We start from the raw sequence: 21635 nt of genomic DNA on the forward strand, positions 1-21635 counted from the left end.
TCCCTTGCATCAGGAGCGCGGAGTCTTAATCACTGTGCCACCACGGAACTCCCATCCATTGTGTTTTCTACACTTGGCCATTTCCAAAAATCATAGTCCTCCTTTAAAAAATGGAGGTTTGGGACTTCCCTGGTGGTGCAGTGGTTAAGAATCCGCCTGCCAATGAGGGGGACACGGGTTCGATCCCCGGTCCGGGAAGATCCCACACGCCGCGGAGCAACTAAGCCTGTGCACCACAACTACTGAGCCCGCGTGCCGCAACTACTGAAGCCCACGCGCCTAGAGCCCGTGCTCCACAACAAGAGAAGCCACCGCAATGAGAAGCCCGTGCACCGCAACAAAGAGTAGCCCCCGCTCACCGCAACTAGAGAAAGTCCGTGCGCAGCAACGAAGACCCAATGCAGCCAAAAATAAATAAATTATTTAATTTAAAAAAAAATAGAGGCTTCCCCTCAAGGACGATGTTCAAGAGTATACACACCACAATCCAAAGACAATTTCCTACAATGTTTTGAGGAGTGGAACCATCAGCAAGTGACAGAACAGCTTCTTCACAGCTTCTTTGAAGGGGCTGACACTTGTTGAATATCCTGAGGTGCTTATTTTGAAAAACCACCTCTGCTGCATGATCATCACATTTTCCCTTCTCTTTCTCAACCCTGGAAGGCTCTAAACGTTTTCCTTCACCAGCCTTCATCGGTCCTCCTCCTCCATCCCTGCCATCCCCTGGCCCAACTGTCCTCAGCCCAACTCTCTTCCGTGCCTGCAATTAGGCAAATGCCCAAGTTGCTGAATCTTCAAAAATCTGTCTTCGATTGAAAGGTAGGCAGTGATGGGGGACTCTAATGGATCCTGGAAAACTGTCTCAGCAGTTCTTACTCCCAAAAGGCCCTTCTCTGGTTTTTAGGGCAAGGCATCTGTCTTAACCAAACATTTCAGAGGGTCCCAGAGACTCATTCCCGCTAGGCATGGCACCAGAACCCTTCCTGCCTTGGTGGGGGTGGGAGGCTGGAGACCTGCTCTCCAGAGGCCCATGTTGCCAGGTGTTGTCAACAACCTACACTTCAAACATTGGACAGACACTACACACAGCCTTCTCTTAACACCACCCTCCATCTTTTCCCAACTTTATAGTTTATAAATTACTCTTTCATGAGTTCTTGGACTCTTCTCCACTGTTTTACAGATGAGGAAACTGAGCCTCAGAGAAGTAAAGTGAAACATCCAAATTGATAACGTTAGCAAGTTAAAAGTCACTGTCAGATCTCTTGATTCCCCATCTCATTTTTTTGTTTTTAATTTTTTAGGTCACGCCGTGTGGCATGAGGGATCTTAGTTCCCCTACCAGGGATCAAACCCGTGCCCCCTGCATTGGCAGCACAGAATCTTAACCACTGGACCACCAGGGAAGTCCCTCATGCTTTTTTCAATGCAACAGAAATTGCTCACACCTAGAGTAACTCCTCATTCAGATAGTTATTTCCCTTAAGAGCCAAGGGTCTCTTTCTCAGAGACCCTCAGAAACTCAGACATAATGCTCATCCATCAATAAACGCAATCTGCCCACATCCAAGCACACAGACCTACAGACCCAGTTCTAAGGCTATGCCCTCTGCCCCAAGGTGTCTCTCTCATAGAATCCCCTCCCCACTGGCTGCTTAGAGTCAGCGAAGGAGGTGTGTCTTTAGACAGAGGAGCAGAATCTGTCTCTGACTCCTCCAAGAAGGGGTCCTGGAAGAAGCCCCTTCCTCAGCGTCTGTTCTAGAAGTCCCACCCCCGCCCCTCCCCTACCTGCCAAGAGCTGCATCCAGGCGCAGATCTTGTAGACCGTGGCCGTGTTGCAGAAGAAGAAAAGAGCAAAGCAGGTGATGCAGCCGAGGATCAGCACCATGGAGAGCAGCACGAAGAAGGCGGCCGCCTTGAAGGCGCCGGACGGGATAGTGCTGAAGTCGGTGAACGAGCCGCGGCAGGTGAGCTCGCGGCCCGCCAGCCCGCTGCCCACACAGTAGTGGAAGAGGCCGAAGTAACCAGGCTTGGGGGTGCTCACGCTGTCGCCCACCCAGTAGGGCTGGATGAAGACCACCACGTTGATGATGGCGAAGCAGATGGTGAAGATGGCCCATAGCACACCGATGGCCCGCGAGTTCCGCATGTAGTGCTCGTGGTAGAGCTTGGAGGCCTCCTGCGAGGGCAGCATGGTGCCCGGGGGCGGGGCCGGCGGCGGCTTGCGGGGGCCGCCGGCCCGGAACCGACAGCCGGGCTGCCGGGCGGGAGCTGGGGACGCACGCGAGAAGCGACCCTAAGCCAAGGAACCCGCGAGGGCGGGGCCTGAGGCGGAGCTGAAGGGACCTGGGGGCTGGTATGGAGGAGCTAGGAGGGGGTCATGAGAGTATCGGGAAGGTGTCAGGGTAGGGGGAGACTGGCAAAGATCTCCAATTCGGGGACATAGGAAGAGGCCATGTGAAAGTTGGGGGGCTGGGATGAGGGAGCTGGAATGAGCACAGGAGAGCTGGAGGCGGGGCGCTAGAAAGTGGTTACGGTGGCGTTGGGGAGGGGGCTTGGGGGCTGGTACCGGCGAAGTAAGAGGGGACCGTGGGGAGATGGAATGGAGGCTGGAGACCGGTAGCGGAGAATTAGCAGCGGGGTTTTACAGGGAGCTCGGAAGGGAATCTGGGGGCTGGTGTTCGGGGTAAAAGGAGGTCTGGTATTGGGTGTCTAGAAAGGGGCTGTGGAGAGGGGGGTGGGCGCTTCTACGAGGGGGTAAGAAAGGGATGTAAGGGGTTAGTGCCAGGGGACTGGGAAGGTGATATGGGGGCTGGGACAGGGAGGGCGAAGTGCAGGAACCAGGATGAGGCTAGAGGGACATCGGGGGCCGGAGCCGCAGGGTCTGAACAGGGGGCGGGGGGGTTGGGAGGGTCCCTCAGAAGACAGGGCTCGGGGGAGCCTACGTTTGGCGGGCCAGGGCTACAGGGAGAGAGGTTTTCCAGGCCAAGGAGACGAGGGACAGGCGCCGGCAGGCAGCCCGAGCCGCGAGGGGCGGGCAGTGGGCAGGGGCTGTCCCCGGGGCGCGGGGGAGCGGCCGGGCCCGGGTAGGGCCAGGGATGGGGGGGGGGGGGGGCGGCTGCCGCGCGCCCAGGCCGGACGCACGCGGAGGCTGCGGCCGCGGGAAGGGGGTGCGGGGAGACCAACCTGGGCCCGGTCCGGAGCAGTGGGTCCGGGACTGCCACGGCCTAGGCGCCGCGGCTCGGCGCTCCGAGCGGCGGCTTCCCGGGCCCAGGCGGCGGCCTCGGCGCGGCCTCCATCTTGCTCGGGCTCTCCCCGGGGCGCGCTCCCGCGCGGAGGCGCGAGCTCTCGGGCACCGGCGCGGCCCGACGGAGGCGCGTTCCTGCCGCCGGCGTGCGGGGCGGAGCGGAACAGGAAAGGGAGCTCGGGTGTCCGCCAGTCCCGGAGAGGGGTCGGCACGGTCCCTGCGGGTCCCCCAGCCGGAGCAGTAAACCCCCGCCACAGTAAGGCCTTCTAATTTGGGGGACCCCCCTCCTTCCGGCCGGAGCTGAGCGATTGTGGGTCCACGCAAAGCCCATGGGAACGCTGCAGGGGCAGAACAGGGTGTTAGTTCACCGCGTTTGAACTGATCCCTTGCTCCCAAATTACCTCGGGTACAGCCTACCACAGTGCCTGTCGAGTGGCACCGTTACGCTTCCAGTCCTTTGGGTCTTGGAGGCGTTGAAGGTTCCCAGAGTCTCCTTAGGAAATCGCCAGCACCTCTGGGAGAGGGAACCTCCTAAACTGTTAGCGGCCCACGCCCGCGGTGGGGATTCGTTGGCCGCCGGTGTGTGGAGCTGGGCCTGGATAGTGGGACACGGGGTGGGTATGGGGAACAGGAGAAAAGGAGGCTGGGGACGTGTTGGTTTCTCTCCCTACACTCTCCCAGTGCCTGGCATGAAGCGGACACATCAGGAGGGTGTGTTAAAGAACGGAGCATACCAGTCCAGGCAGTTTGCGGTTAGGCCCGAGAAAATGAGGGGACACTCCAAGGGAGCCAGTGCAGGTCATTTCTTCCCTGCAGTGAAATACCTTTTGGCTTAGGATCTGCCAAGATGATCTGGGTGGTCATCCAGAAAGCTCTGACTACTACTTAACTGTCTCCGTGACCTTGCACTTGCTCTCTGAACCTCTATTTCCCCATCTGTAAAGTGGGCAGATTAAGCCCCACTTCACAGGTGTTGAGGGGTGGTGAAAATAATCTCTGTTAGTAGGTTCCAAATACTGGACCATACACAGGGATCAGTCTGGTGAAATTTAGATCTATGTGCAAAAAACACACGTAATTATCATCATGTGAGGTTGCCACCTGTCTTTTTTCCCCGGGGTAGAGGGACTGTTTTTTTGTTTTGTTTTGTTTTGTTTCTGAGATGATGTACTTCCTGCCTTCCTGGTATAAAAAATTCCATTTTTTAAAGAAATAGTGATGACAGTTAATGACAGTTGTTCCACCCCCCCCCCCCGCCAGTGGCTTTATTTGGCAAAATAAGAAACAGGCAGTGTTATTTCCTTCCAAAATTAAAAAAAAAAAAATGTGCAGTCCCCCACAATTTGGGGACCACAGACCCATGTGAAGTCACCTCACCTGAGACAGTATGTTCAATCAGTTTGGTTTCCCCTTCCACTGGTTCCTTGAAGAGGCATCCAGACAGTCTCCTGAGAACCCTAAGATCCCAGAAGCATGAGCTGGAAGGGGCTGTGAAGAGAGTCTCATTCTACACCTTCCCCCACTTGACAGATGGAGAACAGAGGCCAAAGAGAGGAATTGACTTGTACAAAGAGGTGAGTCCATCCTACCAATTCAAGTGATCAACCTGATTCATTAATTTTTTTCATCCACCCAATAAATATGTGATAGGCTCCTGCAATGTGCCAACACAGCACTATGCTAGGCCCTGGGAGAAGATGGTGGGTAAAACAGATGTGGTCCCTGCCCTCCTGGAGCTCACAGCTTCATGGGGAGACAGAAGATGCTGAGAAGAGGGGGGAGGGAAGTCATCCTCAAAGGGCACCTCAAAGTCTCCTTCTGTGGGTGCTCCTGGTGTGGGTACTGTTCTGAATATAAGTTACCGGAGCCAGAAGTTCCATCTTTTCTCCTTATTCTGCCATGAATTATTGTCTTTTTCCCTATCCTGCTGAGCCAAGCTAGGCACTCCAGGAAAAAAAAATCACAGAAGTCCACTTACTACTCTCTCTCCAGGGAAGAACTGAGAGTTCTTGCTAAGATGGGCCCCCAGCTCCTCACTGGTTGCTCTGTTCTAGCTCTGCAGAGCGATGACACCCTGGAGAGAGCTGCCTGCCACCCACACCGCTTCTGACATCAGTACTTTGTCTTTAAAGAAACTCCTTTCCCCCTCACTCAGGCCCTGGATTTGGTGAGACTCACCCTACTCCTCTCCAGAACCGGGCAAATGATCAGGCCTGGAGAATGAACATATTCCATTGTTCTAGACACAACGATTGGGTCTGGGTGGGCCCATAGGCCAAGCCAAATAGTTGAGAATGATATCCAGGTCATTTGCTGCAGTTTACGAGAAAGAGATTGTTCCCCGTTTACTGAGTTTGTTGAGCTGGGGCTTCAGCTTCAACCACAGGGGGGCATCTTTGACACCCCAAGCAGAGAGATTGTCTAAGAATAAAGTGAACACAAAGAGAAGCTAAGAAATGGAAAGAGACAGTCCTGGTGACATAATTTGAGCACCTGGATCCATCCATGCCTGAAGACCTGCTTCTGGATTGTTCTGTTAGGTAAACCAATGAATTCAGTTTTTGTTGAAGCCAGTTTGTGTTGGGTTTTTGTCACTTCCGGTCAAAATAGTCCCAAATAATTTACCTACATCTCCCCCAACCCGGACTGGTGTACTGGATTATTTATATTGTAGAAAAATGCCTGAAAGGGTGAGCTACTCCTGACATATTGGAACCCAAAGGCAAAAATTTGAGGTGCATCTCTGCCACTGTATGACCTAGGACAGTGATGCTACTCCTCACAGCCTCATTTTCTTCATTTATAAAACAGAGAAAAACATCCTTCCTTCCTACAAATGTTATGAGGATCAAGAGAGAGAATGCACGGAAAAGAGCTTTGTAAACTGAAAATGGCTTTATAAATGTAAGTGATTGTCATTAAATTTTAATAAGTGGCTTGCCCAAGGAGTAGAAATTACAGTGGTATTGGAAAGGCACTCTCAGAGCTATAAGTAGCTGGGACAGAATGTCTCCTCGTTTTCAAGACTAACCTTGGGGAGTCTTCCTTTCCTACAGAAAGGAAGTCTGAGAACTCTCCACAGGAAGAACAGAACAGAACAGTTGTGAGCTCAAGTTGGGAACTTTAGACCATAAGGCAAAGATGATCCTGGACCTGGATGAGAGAAGCCCCCAGGGCACTTCCAGCCAACATCCTAGCAGAGAAAGGTTTGTGACTTGTCAGATACCCTTATGCCTAAAGTAAATGTTCAGTTACCTTGAACGGTTATTAAGCTCTTACAGCATTCTAGCTCCCCTGATCTTTGCTTTAGATATATTATCTCATTTAATCTTACAACAACCCTAAGAGGTAGTCTTATGGGCTGAATTATATCCCTCTCCCCCACCCCCAAATTCATATGTTCAAGTCCTAACTCCCAATACCTCAAAATGTGACTATTTGGAGATAGGGCCTTTAAAGAGGTGATTAAGGTAAAGTGAGGTGATATGGGTGGGCCCTAATCCAGTATCACTGGTGTCCTTTTTTTTTTTTTTTTTTTGCGGTACGCGAGCCTCTCATGTGGCCTCTCCCATTGCGGAGCACAGGCTCCGGACGCGCAGGCTCAGCGGCCATGGCTCACGGGCCCAGCCGCTCCGCGGCATGTGGGATCTTCCCAGACCGGGGCACGAACCCATGTCCCCTGCATCGGCAGGCGGACTCTCAACCACTGCGCCACCAGGGAAGCCCACACTGGTGTCCTTTTAAGAGGAGATTAGGACAGAGGCTAGATGATGACCATGGGGAACATAGCAAGAAAGGAGCCACCTTCTGAGGGGCCTCAGAAGAAATCAAACTTGCTAACACCTTGATCTTGGACTTTTAGCCTCCAGAACTGTGAGAAAATAAATATCTGTTGTTTAAGCCACGCAGCCTGTAGTATTTTATAATGGTAGCCCTAGCAAACTAATACAGACGTGAACTGTTTTACACATGAGGACAATGAGGTATGCCCATTTTACAGACGAGGACACAGAAGTTAAATTACTTCCCCTGGGACTTCCCTGGCAGTCCAGTGGTTAAGATTCTGCACTTCCACTGCAGGGGGCACAGGTTTGATCCCTGGCTGGGGAAGTAAGATCCTACATGCCGCGAGGCATGGCCAAAAAGCAAAAAAATTACTTCCCCAAAATCACACCTCTAGCAAGTGAAGCAGCTGGTATTTATCCCTAGGTAGAGCCCACATTCTTAACTACCATGCCGTATAGATTATTCTGTAGAGTGGATTCAATTCTTCTCAACCACCCGGGTTTCCTTTTTATTTCCGTATCATGTGGTTACTGGCATCAGACCATCTGGGTGCAAGTCTCAGCTCTTCATTCCTTGGATTATAAGCTGTAAGGTTGCTACATGCTCACCGTCCCATGGCAGAGACCAAGAGAATAGGCCAACGTATCCTCAGAGAGATGAAGAGTTTCTTTTTTTTTTTTTAATGGCTGCGTTGGGTCTTCGTTGCTGTGTGCGGGCCTTCTCTAGTTGCAGCGAGCGGGAGTTATTCTTCGTTACGGTGCGCCGGCTTCTCATTGCAGTGGCTTCTCTTGTTGCTGAGCATGGGCTCTAAGTGTGCAGGCTTCAGTAGTTGTGGCACTAGGGCTCAGCAGTTGTGGTTTGCGGGCTCTAGAGCGCAGGCTCAGTAGTTGTGGCACACGGGCTTAGTTGCTCCATGGCATGTGGGATCTTCCCGGACCAGGGCTTGAACCCGTGTCCCCTGCATTGGCAGACAGATTCTTAACCACTGCACCATCAGGGAAGTCCGAAGAGGTTCTTAATACTTTTAAGAGCCTGCGGTGAAAGTTATGCCTGTCTTTCTATGGTTTTCTTAAATCCCCCTCTTTTCTTTACAATGGTTTGAATTAGTTTTCTGTCTCATGTCCCTGAAAGAGTCCTAAGGAAGGCCATTTCTTTCTCTTTCCTCCCTCAACCTCACACATTAAATCTTGCTCTTTGACTTGATAATCAAGTCATTCATTCCTTCAGCCACTCGGCTAGTAAGTGTCAGTGACATCTTCTACTTGACAGGTCCTTTGCTGTGCAGTGGGGACACAAAGATGAGGAAGACCCAGTCTCTGCCCTGGAGGAACTCACTGCCTAGTGCAGGAACAAGGAAACAGATGGAGTAGAATTAGAATGACAGAGGTTCACTCAGAGATTTTCAGAGCCATGTGAATGGGCTCGCTGGAGCTGTGATATTAAATGAGTCATTCAACTTTTTTTTTTTTTTTTTTTTTTTTGGCGGTACACGGGCCTCTCACTGTTGTGGCCTCTCCCGTTGTGGAGCACAGGCTGTGGATGCGCAGGCTCAGCGGCCATGGCTCACGGGCCTAGCCGCTCCGGGACATGTTGGATCTTCCCAGACCGGGGCACGAACCTGTGTCCCCTGCATCGGCAGGCGGACTCTCAACCACTGTGCCACCAGGGAAGCCCCATTCAACTTTTGGAATCTCAGTTGTTTCATCTATAAAGAGCACATCGTTAAAAAGTATGTATTCTTTCATGGGTGATGAAATAATGGGCTCTGTACTTGAAACAAACTTTACATGTGAAGAATTTGTTCATTCAATAACAAGATGCCTTCATAGCTGTACCATGTCTCACCTGGGAAGTATCTGTTTTATTCAGAACTCTTGGGTTGCAAATGACAGAGACCCAATAAAAACTGGCATAAGCAGGAATAGGTTCCAGTAGGATCCAGCAGCTCATGTGATAGGGTTGGGAGTCAACATCTACCCATGGACCCTGCTTTCCCATCCATGGTTGGCTCCATGCCCAAGCAAGATCTTCCCAAGCCATGGCAAGATGGGTTTGCTAGCTTTGTGGTCAGAGAATGTGGTCTGTGTGATATTCATACTTTGGAGTCTGTGGAATATCCCTTTGAGGCCTAGTACATGGTTCATTTTCATAACTGTGCTTTTAAAGAATATGCTCTCCCTGTTAATGGAAGGAAGTTCTTTCTATGTCTGTTAGCTCAAGTCTGTTCATTGCATTGTTCACATTTTGTAGATTACTCTTTTTTTTTTTCCCTGTCTGCTTGATCCATGCATTTCTGAGAAGTGTGTTAAAATCTCCCATTATTGGGACTTCCCTGGTGGTGCAGTGATTAAGAATCTGCCTGCCAATGCAGGGGACAGAGGTTCGAGCCATGGTCTGGGAAGATCCCACATGCCGCGGAGCAACTAAGCCCGAAAATGTTGGGGAGGAAAATCTCCCATTATGATTGCTGATTTACCAGTTTCTCCTTGTGAGTCTATTGATTTTTTGCTACATATATTGAGACAAAGTTATTATTATAGATGCATACTAGCATTCTTTTGACTAGTATTTTCCTGTAGTATAGTCTTTTATCTTTAGTCTTTCTGTCATTATGTTTTTGGAGTGTCTTTTGTAAAAATCAAAAAGCTTCATAAAAAAAATCCAATATTAAAGTCTCTGTCTTATAATAAGTAAACATTGATCTGTTTACACTTATTGTGATTATTGATCAATGTGAACTTATTTCTACCATCTAATTTTGTGTTTTACATTTACTATGCTTTCTCTATGCATCTTTTTTCTCCTTCTAAGCCTTCTATTTTAATGGTTTAGTTTTCTTATTTTTTTTTTTTTTTTTTTTTTTTTTTTTTGCTGTACGCAGGCCTCTCACTGCTGTGGCCTCTCCCGTCGAGGAGCACAGGCTCCAGACGCACAGGCCCAGCAGCCATGGCTCACGGGCCCAGCCGCTCCGCGGCATGCGGGATCCTCCCGGATCAGGGCACGAACCCGCGTCCCCTGCATTGGCAGACGGACTCTCAACCACTGCGCCACCAGGGAAGCCCGGTTTAGTTTTCTTTATTCTTGATTTTGCTTCTCTTAGTTTGGAAGATCTGTAATTCATACTTTGTGAGACATTTCCCACGAGAATCCTCTTGGTTTTCAATACCAGAACATCACACAACTTTCTTATCTCTCAACGCAACATTTTCTGGCCCATATTTAAATAAGAAAATTTTATATTTACATCCCTAAAACTCAGCACAATGTTTTAAACAGAACTCAGTGTAGGAAATAGCTCAAGCAATATTCCAGCCACTATTGGTAGAATATCAGAATGAAGTGTTCTTTGTAAATTGTGCCTCCACATCAACAAAATGGGTGTGCATCTGAGATGTTGGTGCTAAGGGAAGTATCATGGTATCGGGCTGTTACACACAAGGCTCTCGTTTGCTAACAGCAGCATCATTTGTTTGGTGGTTAGGAAGCAGTGGTTTCTGGTTTTGCTTCTTGTGTGTAGTAAAATATACATAACAAAACTTACTCTTTTAACCATTTTTAAGTGTACATTCAGTAGCATCAAGTACAATCACAATGTGCAACCATCACCTCTTCAATTTTCAGAACTTTTTCATCATCTCAAACAAACTCTGTACCTATTAAACAATAACTCCCTATTTCTTCTGTGTCCCCCAGCCCCTGGTAACCTCTGTTCTACTTTCTGTCTATGAATTGGCCTATTCTAGGTACCTTATCCAAGTGGAATCATACAATATTTGTCCTTTTGTGTCTGGCTTATTTTCCTTAACATAATGTTTCCCAGGTTCATCCATGTTGTAGCATGTATCAAAATTGTATTCTTTTTTAAAGTTACGATTTCATTTTATGTATATAATATATTTTGTCTATCCACTTATCTGTTGATGGACATTTGTGTTGTTTCTACCTTTTGACTATTGGGAATAACACTGCTATGAACGTTGGTGTACAAATAACCATTTGAGTCCCTGCTTTCAATTCTTTTGGCTATAAACCTAGAACTGAAATTGCTAGATCATATGGTAATCCTATGTTTAACTTCTTGAGAAACCACCAAACTGTTTTCTACAGCAGCTGCACGATTTTGCATTCCCACCAGCAGTGCCAAGCGTCCTAATTTCTCCACATCCTTGCCAACACTTGTTATTTTCTGTTTTGTTTTAATTGTCATCTTACTTGCTCTGAAGTAGTATTTCATTGTGGTTTTAATTTGCATTTCCCTAATGACTAGGGATGTTAAACATCTTTTCATGGACTTATTGATGTTCGTACATCTTCTTTGGAGAAATGTCTATTCACAGCCTTTCTTCATTTTTGGATTGGGTTGCTTGTTTGTTGTTGAGTTGTAGGAGTTCTTTATATTCTCAGAATATTAACCTCTTATCAGATATATGATTTGTAAATATTTTCTCCCATTCAGTGGGTTGTCTTTTCACTCTCTTGTTAGTGTCCTTTGATGCACAAATGTAAATTTTGATGAAGTCAGATTTGTCAATTTTTTCTTTGTTGCGTGTGCTTTTGTGTCATATCCAAGAAATTATTGCCAAATACAATGGCGTAAAGCTTTTCCCCTGTGTTTTTTTCTAACATTTTTATAGTTTTAGCTCTTATGTTTAGGTCTTTAATCTATTTGAGTTAATTTTTGTACATGGTGTAACGTAAGGGTGCAACTTCAATCTTTTGCATGTGGCTATCCAGTTGTCCCAGCACCATTTATTGAAAAGACTGTCTTTTCCCTCATTGAATGGATTTTGGCATCCTTGTTGAAAATCAACTGACCATATATGTGCGGCTTTATTCCTAGGCTTTCTAGTCTATAGTCTGTTCTGTTGGTCTGTATGTCTATCTTTATGTTGGTACTACACTGTTTGAAGGAAGCAGTGGTTTTAATCATATTAAATCTTTTGTTTTTTCATTTTTTTCTTCCATTTTAATGAACACTTTACAAAGTACAAAATATACTATCTTTTTGGGGGGGGGAACATTAGGTACTTTTTTTTTCTCCGTCATACAGTACATGAATCTCAAGGGTTTTGTGTTTCTTCAAGAAAGAAAGAAAGTGTGAGGGCCTGCGGTACAGGGCTGCCTAGTTTTCCCCTCGCCCAGACCTTGGGACAGATGTAAGTGCCGCTGCTACTTCTGGTTAATCATATTAAATCTTAATACAATAGACTGTTGCTTGTGTACAGGTGTTTCACTGTATTTTATTTATGTTTTAGGAAATTGTTTGAGGTTTGGTGTTGACACATCATGCATTATAATTTTTCCCGTTTAAAATAATGGGAACTACACTTCCTTCTGGTCTGTGTTTTCACACAGAACATCTGATTTCTAACACAGATTACTGATATTAAGCAAGAGATGCCTGTATTTTATTTCTACCCTTTATTGGTTACCCCTACTTTTTTTTTTTTTTTTTTTTTTTTTTTTGTAGTACGCAGGCCTCTCACTGTTGCGGCCTCTCCTGCCGTGGAGCACAGGCTCCGGACGCGCAGGCTCAGCGGCCATGGCTCACGGGCCCAGCCGCTCCGTGGCATGTGGGATCTTCCTGGACCGGGGCACGAACCCGTGTCCCCTGCATCAGCAGGCGGACTCTCAACCACTGCGCCACCAGTGAAGCCCCAACATAGATCTTTTAAAGCATAGGCTCATCCAGAAAGAATTGCCAGAGGATTAAAACTCGTGCTGGGTTCAATCAAAAATCACCACTGGAGTGTGAAAGGAACTTTCCTAATTAAGCAATTCTAGAATATTCCCAACTCTTGACTACATGAGCAGTGGTGGGGAACCGTCATATCCGGGCTTGCTGGTAAGATGCCTTCTCCACAGACAGTGACCAGGGTGGCCTGGAAAAGTGCATAGTGGTCTGACATGGAGCAACGTACCTTGGTGTGCTATACCCCACAGTGGGTGGGTATCAGCGAATGCCACCCAGGAGACTCGAGTATCCCGGAGCTGCAGCGCTTTAGAACAGACTGAAGATGTTTACAGTGAAGGGTAAAGAATGTGCCATCTAGTTTAGTTTCATTGCAGCTCATATGTGGAAACTGGATAGACTGGGCAGCTGTCCATCCACTGGGGGTCTGGATATCTCACTCCATGTGATACTGACCAGGGTTCTTGGCCTTCCTCAATCAGTAGAAATTGATCAGAGGCCAGACAAGAAATTCAGGCAAGGCCAGAGGTATAATTTAGATACAATAAAATTCATTCACTTCAGTATTGACAGACACACAGAGTTCTGTGTGACCACTGCCACAATTAAAATACAGAACAGATCCATCACTCCCCAAAATTCCCTACTTTCCCTCTGATGTAGGCTCCTCACCCCACCCTAAACCCTGGACAAACACTTGTTTGTTTTCTTGTTTTTATTTTTAATTTTTATTTTATATTGGACTATAGTTGATTTACAATGTTGTGTTAGTTTCAGGTGCCCAGCAAAGTGATTCAGTTATATATATATATATATATATATATATATATGTATGTATGTATATGTATGTATATATTCTTTTTCAAATTCTTTTCCCATTTAGGTTACTACAGAATATTGAGTAGGGTTCCCTGTGCTATACAGTAGGTCCTTGTTGGTTATCTATTTTAAATATAATAGTGAGTATATATCAATCCCAAACTCCCACCACTTGTTTGTTTTCTTTCCCTGTGGGTTTTGCCTTTTCAACAATGTCACATAAATGGAATCATGCAGTATGTACCGTTTTCAGTCTAACTTGTTTAAGTTGGCATCATGCATTTGCAATTCAACCATTTTGTTGGGTGTATCAGTAGTTGGTTTCTTTTAGTTGCTACGTAGGGATCCATTGTATAGATGAACCGTAGTTTATCTATCTGTTCACCAATTGAGGGCCATTTGGATTGTTTCCACATTTTGAAAATTATAAATAAGGCTACTCTAAACATTCATGTATAGGCCTTTGTATGAATATAAGTTGTCACTTCTCTAAGGTAAATACCTAGGAGTGAGATTGTTGAGTCATATGATAAGTATATATTTAACTTTATAAGAAAATGACAAACAGTTTTCTAGAGTGGCTGTACTACATTGCATTCCCACCAGCTATGTATAAGTGTTCTAGTTTTTCCTCATCTGCACTAGAACTTGGTACTTTTTTTTTTAATTTGAGCCATTTGAGTGGCTTTTAATTTACATTTCCCTAATGACTAATGATGTTGGGCATCTTCTCATGTGCTTATTTGCTTAACTAGTGAAGTGTCTGTTCAAATCTTCTGCCCATTTTCTGTTGGGTTGTTGGTTATCTCATTATAAAATTTTCAGAGTTCTTTATATATTATGGATACAAATCCTTTGTTAGATATGTGTTTTGTGAATATTTTCTCCTAATTTGTAGCTTATCTTTTCATTCTCTTAATAGTATCTTTTGAAGAGCAAAAGTTCTTAATTTTGATGAAGGCCAATTTATCAATTTTTATTTTATGGATTATATTTTTTATATAATATCTAAGAAATTTGTGCTTGATCTAGGTAATAAAAATTTTCCTCTAAGTTTCCTTTCAGAAGTTGTATAGTTTTAATCTTTACATATAAGTCTATCATCCATTTTGAGTTAATTTTTCTTTATGATGAGAGGTTAGGCTGAGGTTCATCTTTTGCATATGTACATCCAATTGTTCTGGCACTACTTGTTGAAAAGACTGTTTTCTCCTTTGAATAACCTTTGTACCTTTGTCAGAAATCAATTGAATCACATTGAGATACCTCTTCACAACGACTAGGGTAGCTAAAATTAAAAAGACAGATAATAGGGCTTCCCTGGTGGCGCAGTGGTTGAGAGTCCGCCTGCCAATGCAGGGGACACGGGTTCGTGCCCCGGTCTGGGAAGATCCCACATGCCGCGGAACGGCTGGGCCCGTGAGCCATGGCCGCTGAGCCTGCGCGTCCGGAGCCTGTGGTCCGCAACGGGAGAGGCCACAACAGTGAGAGGCCCGCGTACCGAAAAAAAAAAAAAAAAGACAGTAAATAAGTGTTGATGAGGATGGAGAAATTGGAACCCTCATACATGGATAGTAGGAGTACAAACTGGAGGGAATTCCCTGGCGGTACGGCGGTTAGGACTCCGCAGTTTCACTGCAGGGCGCATGGGTTCCATCTTTAGTTGGGGAACTAAGATTCCGCAAGCCGTGCAGCGTGGCCAAAGAAAAAAGAATACAAAATGGAAAGAAATTTGGAAGTTTCTCAAAATGTTAAACATAGTATTATCATATGACCCAGCAATTACACTTCTCACAAAGGAGAACAGTGACTAGGTTACGACCTCAAATCTGAGACATAGGAAGGCTATAAAAAGCAGAGGTGATTGCTCCTGGGAAACTCCCAAAGACTAGCAGATGCCATAGAAACACATTCCCACGTTTGTTCTAACCTGACCATCTGGAGCTTTACATACCCTAAACATACATAGTTTAACTTAATTTGAGGGCAAGTGAGTGCTCTCCATGTGTTCCAAGCTCAAGGTCTTCCTAAGAGAAATGAAAGCATATATACACACAGAAACTTGTGCATAGGGATTTCCCTGGTGATCCAGTGGGTAAGACTCCGCGCTCCCAATGCAGGGGGCCGGGGTTCGATCCCTGGTCAGGAAACTAGATCCTACATGTGTGCTGCAACTAAGAGTTCGCATGCCACAGCTAAGGAGCTCGCGTGCTGCAACTAAAGAGCCCACAAGCCGCAACTAAGGAGCTTGCCTGCTTCAACTAAGATCTGGTGCAACCAAATAAATAAATATTTTTAAAAAAAAATTAAGAATGGATAAATTCCTAGAAACATACAACCTGCCAAGACTGAATGATGAAGAAATAGAAAATCTGAACAGACCGATAGTAAGGAGATTGAATAAGTATTCAAAAATGTCCCAACAAAGAAAAACCCAGGAACAGGTGCCTTTATGGGTAAATTCTACCAAACATTTAGGGAAGAATCAATGCCCATCCTTTTCAAACTCTTCCAAAAAGTTGAAAGGGAGGGAATACTACCAAACTCATTTTATGAGGACAGCATTACCCTGATACCAAAGCTAGATCAGGATACTCCAAGAAAAGAAAATTACAGACCAATATCCCTGATGAATACAGATGCAAATATTCTCAGCAAAATACTAGCAAACTGAATTCAACAGTTCATTAGAAGGATCATACATCATGATCAAGTGGTATTTGTCTCTGGGATGCAAAGAGGCCTCAACATATGCAAACCAATAAATATAATACACCATATTAATGGAATGAAAGATAAAAACCATATAAGTATCTCAATACATGCAGAAAAAACATTTGACAAAATTCAACATCCTTTCATGATGAAATCTCTCAACTGATTTGGTATAGAAGGAACATACCTCAACATAATAAACGCCATATATGACAAATTTATAGCTAACATAATACTCAGTGATGGTTGTAGCAAAGATTAAGGATTCTCAACTTTGTGACTCAACAATGACAGCAAGGAACCAAGAACTTTCCATCTTTCTCTCTGCATTCCATCTGTAATATTCTTTATTATGGTCACAAGATGGCAGCAGCAGACATGGCCATGCCCCGAGTAAAGGAAGGGGGCATTTCCTCTCATGCCTCTCTTTATATTAGGGAGGACAATCTTCTCCAGAGTCCCTTTGCAAACTTTCCCTCAGTTCCCAATGGCCAGGACTCAGTAACCTGCCTATATCCACAAGAGAGGCTGGAAAAATATATGTGAGCGTTCTCCACTCTCTGTAGTGGTAAGTGGGCTCTTCCAATGGTGAAGAAAGGACAAGTTGGAGTTGGAAATGGTTTTTTGGTAGGCAACATTTCCAAACAGTTCTAGGAGTGTAGACCGGGAGAAAAGATAGTTTGTTACCAACTCAGTCTACCATATAGGCTGAAATTCAGTATTACTTTTATAATTACAATACAATAGGACTAATTTACTTTTTAAAACTCTGTCCCAAGAATCCCAGCCATTTTACACAGGTGCACCCGTGCTGCAGTCCATGGTGTACACCTTGACCTGTGAGGGGAGTCAGTCTTTAACTCAAGTGAGTTGAAACTTCCAGATCATTAACTTCTTTTCCAAAAAATCAAAACTTCACTACGCTTCCTTATAGCTGACACCTTATGAAAAAAGTGATAATTTATCTTAAAGAAAGATTGAGGAGTCAAAATAGTTATTTTTCTCACTTGCAGTATAAACTTAACAGCTATAGTTTAATTATGGATAAGATGGACATTTCCAGTGAATGTGTTATGATGAGTTCCCAGGGCTTGGCTTGACTTCACACTGCTTCTCTTCTCTGAATGCCTTTTCTACATTCCTATGAAGGATAATTCTTATTCCTATAAACAGCCAACGTTGGATTTTTTTCTGAAGTGTCAAATATCATCCTGGTTTGGAAAAAAAATTTAAAAGGACCAAAGAGCTATACAACTAAAAGAATCCCAAAAACAAAATTTAGTTTACTAATAAAAAGAAAAAGAATCCCAGCCATATTGACTAACCTCCCTAACATTCTCTCGAGGAAGAAATCCAACCTATTTAGAAAGCCCAACTGATTTGAATGTCATTTTGTGCAACAAGGAAAAAACAAAGAAAACGTTTGTTCTTGACTGCCATGTGTTGGGTCTGTATAATATGTATTGCCTTTAATCCTTTTGATGACCAATAACAAAGATGCCAGTGTCCCCACTTTACAGATGAGAAAACTGAGACTTAGAGAACACAAGTGCCTTGCTCGGGCATTCCCTGGCTGTCCATTCACTGCCAGCCCGGGTTCAATCCCTGGTCTAAGAACTAAGATCCTGTGCAGCACAGATGGGAAAAAAAAAAAGTGCCTTGCTCAAGGTTACACAGCCTGGAAACCCAGCACAGTCTGGTCTGCCTGACTCCAAAGACCATGCACTTTTCTTTGGGGATTCATCCCAGTTATTTGTAAGGATAGACTCAACAATCAGAAATGTAATTTCCTGGGCTTCAACTGGGCCAAAAAAAATCCATCTTGAAGTCAGAAGTCTTGAGTGGGGCTTGTTATTAAATAATCCACCAGACAGGCCCTTGATTAGCAATAATGAAACTCTACCCAGAATCTTTCTGGGGATACCATTTGGCAATTTAAAAACATATATTTACTTATTTTGGCTGTATCAGCTCTCAGTTGCGGTGCTCAGGCTCTTCGTGGTGGCACGTGGGCTCCTCTCTAGTTGTGACGCACGGGCTCAGTAGTTGCAGTGTGCAGGCTTAGTTGCCCCATAGCATGTGGGATTTTAGTTCCCCGACCAGGGATTGAACCTGTGTCCCCTGCATTGGAAGGTGGATTCTTAACCACTGGACCACCAGGGAAGTCCCACCATTTAGCAGTATTAAATAGAGGGCATATATTAGTCTGGCTGGAGAGTTAATTCCTTCTCTGATTCAGGCAGCTGTCCTGGGAGAGATGTCAACTGGGAACTCAGCCTCCTGGTTCAGATTTTCTGCAGATGAGATTCCAGAAGAACAAATTTTGCCAGAGCATCTAAATTGCTCTTCCTTGGCATTCCACCCACTGGATTGCTGTTTACCCTCTGCCTTCCCTACAAGATGGTGAATAGCAAAGCTCAAGGATCCACCACTCACTCCCAGGCCTTGCCTGGTGCCTGGCACATAGTAGCACTCCATATAAACTTGGTTAATTAGTTGACTGATTAACAAATCATTGAAAGTGGTAGCGTTCTCCTCCTATACTGTTGGTGGGAATGTAAGTTGGTGCAGCCACTGTGGAAAACAGTATGGAGGTTCCTCAGAAAACTAAAAATATGGGACTTCCCTGGTGGTCCAGTGATTAAGACTCCATGCTTCCACTGCAGGGGGCACAGGTTCCATCCCTAGTCAGGGAACTAAGATCCTTCATGCCGTGCGGCACAGCCAAAAAAAGGGGGGAAAAAAAAGAAAACTGAAAATAGAATTATCATATGATCTAGCAATCCCACTCCTGGGCATATATCCTGACAAAACTATAATTCAAAAAGATACATGCACCCGTATGTTTATAACAGCACTATTCACGATAGCCAAGACACAGAAACAACCTAAATGTCCATCAACAGATGAATGGATAAAGAAGATGTGGTACATATATGCAATGGAATATATATACAATGTGATACTACTCAGGCATAAAAAAGAATGAAATAATGCCATTTGCAGCAACATAGATGCAACTAGAGATTATCATACTAAGTGAAGTAAGTCAGAAGGAGAAAGACAAATAACATATGATATCATTTTTTTAAAAATGTCCATGGTATCTTTTTTTATATATAAATTTATTTATTATATTTATTTATTTTTGGCTGCTTTGGGTCTTCTTTGCTGCATGCGGACTTTCTCTAGTTGCGGCGAGCGGGGGCTATTCTTGGCGGCAGTGTGCAGGCTTCTCACTGAGGTGACTTCTCTTGTTGCAGAGCACAGGCTCTAGGTGCGTGGACTTCAGTAGTTGTGACACACAGGCTCAGTAGTTGTGGCTTACAGGCTCTAGAGCGCAGGCTCAGTAGTTGTGGCACATGGGCTTAGTTGCCCTGCAGCATTTGGGATCTTCCTGGACCAGGGCTCGAACCCGTGTCCCCTGCATTGGCAGGTGCATTCTTAACCACTGCACCACCAGGGAAGTCCCCATATGGTATCATTTATATGTGGAATCTAAAATATGACAGGGGCTTCCCTGGTGGTGCAGTCGTTGATAGTCCGCCTGCCAATGTAGGGGATACGAGTTCGTGCCCCTGTCCGGGAAGATCCCACATGCCCAGAGTGGCTGGGCCCGTAAGCCACGACCACTGAGCCTGCACGTCCGGAGCCTGTGCTCTGCAACGGGAGAGGCCACAACAGTGAGAGGCCCGCATACCGCCAAAATATATATATATATATACTTCCAGAAATTATGAAATGTATTTATAAATTTACCAATCCACAAAATACTAGTGTAACAGATTGCTTACTTCTTAGTTTTAAATAGGAATTAAGGATTCTAAGGGTTAAGAATTCTAAAACATGTATATAATTAAAACTACTAGAAATAATACAGGAAACTTCTCTATGTAAGGACTGTAGGATGTGTTTTTTGGTGAGAAAAGGTGCCTTTTGAGTAATCTGCCTGGAAAGTGAAGATTTTGTGTCTTATCAAAATAATTTACTGTACTTCGTGTTACCTTTATCAGGTTTTTGATTACTTAAGAAAATCCTGAATCTTTTTTTTTAATGAATTTTTTTTTTTTTTTTGTAGTACGCGGGCCTCTCACCGCCACGGCCCCTCCTGCTGCAGAACACAGGCTTCAGACGCGCAGGACCAGCGGCCATGGCCCACGGGCCCAGCCACTCCGCGGCATGCGGGATCCTCCCAGACCGGGGCACGAACCCGCGTCCCCTGCACCGGCAGGTGGACTCCCAACCACTGTGCCACCGGGGAAGCCCATTTAATGAAAATTTTTGTTCATTGAGCTCAAATAAAATCAGACATGGAGCCTACTGCTGATTGAACCAAACCAGCACTGTCTTATCAGCTACAAGAGGGCTTTTTCATTTTTTCATTTTTCCTATTTGCTTGACAGTTCAATGAAGTTATTAAAATAAAACCTAAATTTTCTTTATCAAACCACAAAAAAGTCATCATCCTGTTCCATGTCATAATTGAAAATTATTTACACTATCCACCCCTTTCCCCAAATGTACAAAAAATTTAACTTATTGCCAAATGCTAAGCTTTATTTATGCAATGTGCACTTAGATTATAACATTTTAGTCACTAGAGTTATCATCCTTAAATCTGAAAATTTTTAACAACACTGAAAAAATATTGAAGAATGACAGGCATTAGAGACCAATTACTTTAGATTATGCTTTTGATGAAGAGAAAGAACTCTAAAATTATATGTAATTCTGTAACAGGGAAGAGTTAAATTGGACTCCATGTTGGATCTGTTTCTTTGACTTTAACCTTTGCTCTTCATTGCTTTCTTTATTATAATCATACATAATGGCCTGCCTCAGGGAACCCTGCCCACCTGTGAATGGCTGCAAGAAAAAAGAAACTAACACATCCCCTCACCAAGGCTGGTCATTCCAGGAGATGTTTTGCAAGACTGCTGGCCCTTCTACTTTACTTCCACACTGCCTCTCCCTCTCTATTCTGCCTTTTTACTTTACTTCCTCACTGCCTCTGCCTCTCTGATTCTATAACAGAAACTGGCATCCAGACCCAGATAAAATGGTTTTTCAGAGACACTAGTCTGCCATCTTCTCAGTCTGCCTTCTTTCCGAATAAAGTTGTATTCCTTGCCTCAGCACCTCATCTCCGATTCGTTGGCCTGTCATGTGGCAAGCAAGAAAGCTTGGACTCGGTAACAAATTTGGCGAGCCAGCCAGGAGCCTTGCAGCTCGTGGCTAGCCGGCCCGGTCAGGGAATATTGGGGCAAGGCCCTAGCAGCTGCCAGGACCATTTGTCCCGAGGATCTTCCCTTCAAAGTTCCCTGAAGCGGCACCGGCTACCCCAGTGCTTGGCAGCTGAAGCAAAGAACCAAC

At 45.1% G+C, this 21635-nt stretch overlaps 1 protein-coding gene and 1 long non-coding RNA gene across 5 annotated transcripts in view; one reads left to right on the forward strand and one right to left on the reverse strand.

Annotated features, from left to right (window-relative positions):
- LHFPL4 (LHFPL tetraspan subfamily member 4) overlaps positions 1–3300 on the reverse strand; it is a 32098-nt gene extending 28798 nt beyond the window's left edge. For all 3 annotated transcript variants that reach the window (XM_060022994.1, XM_060022995.1, XM_060022993.1), the window contains exons 1-2: positions 3190–3300; positions 1792–2274 (exon numbers count right to left, since the gene is read on the reverse strand). In XM_060022994.1, coding sequence (XP_059878977.1) covers positions 1792–2197 — 406 coding nt within the window. In that variant the 5' untranslated portion in view covers positions 2198–2274; positions 3190–3300. The remainder of the gene's footprint in view (positions 1–1791; positions 2275–3189) is intronic.
- An 87-nt stretch (positions 3301–3387) lies between these two features.
- LOC132432485 (uncharacterized) lies at positions 3388–21394 on the forward strand. 2 transcript variants are annotated; one of them, XR_009520913.1, is made up of 5 exons: positions 3388–3506; positions 4781–4824; positions 6062–6154; positions 6307–6456; positions 20341–21394. It is a non-coding gene; the product is annotated as an uncharacterized lncRNA (long non-coding RNA). The 2 variants fall into 2 exon arrangements; XR_009520912.1 differs by lacking the exon at positions 6062–6154.
- The last annotated feature ends 241 nt before the right edge of the window (positions 21395–21635 follow it).

The sequence above is a fragment of the Delphinus delphis genome, chromosome 10 (genome assembly GCF_949987515.2).
Source record: "Delphinus delphis chromosome 10, mDelDel1.2, whole genome shotgun sequence".
Taxonomy (NCBI): domain Eukaryota; kingdom Metazoa; phylum Chordata; class Mammalia; order Artiodactyla; family Delphinidae; genus Delphinus; species Delphinus delphis.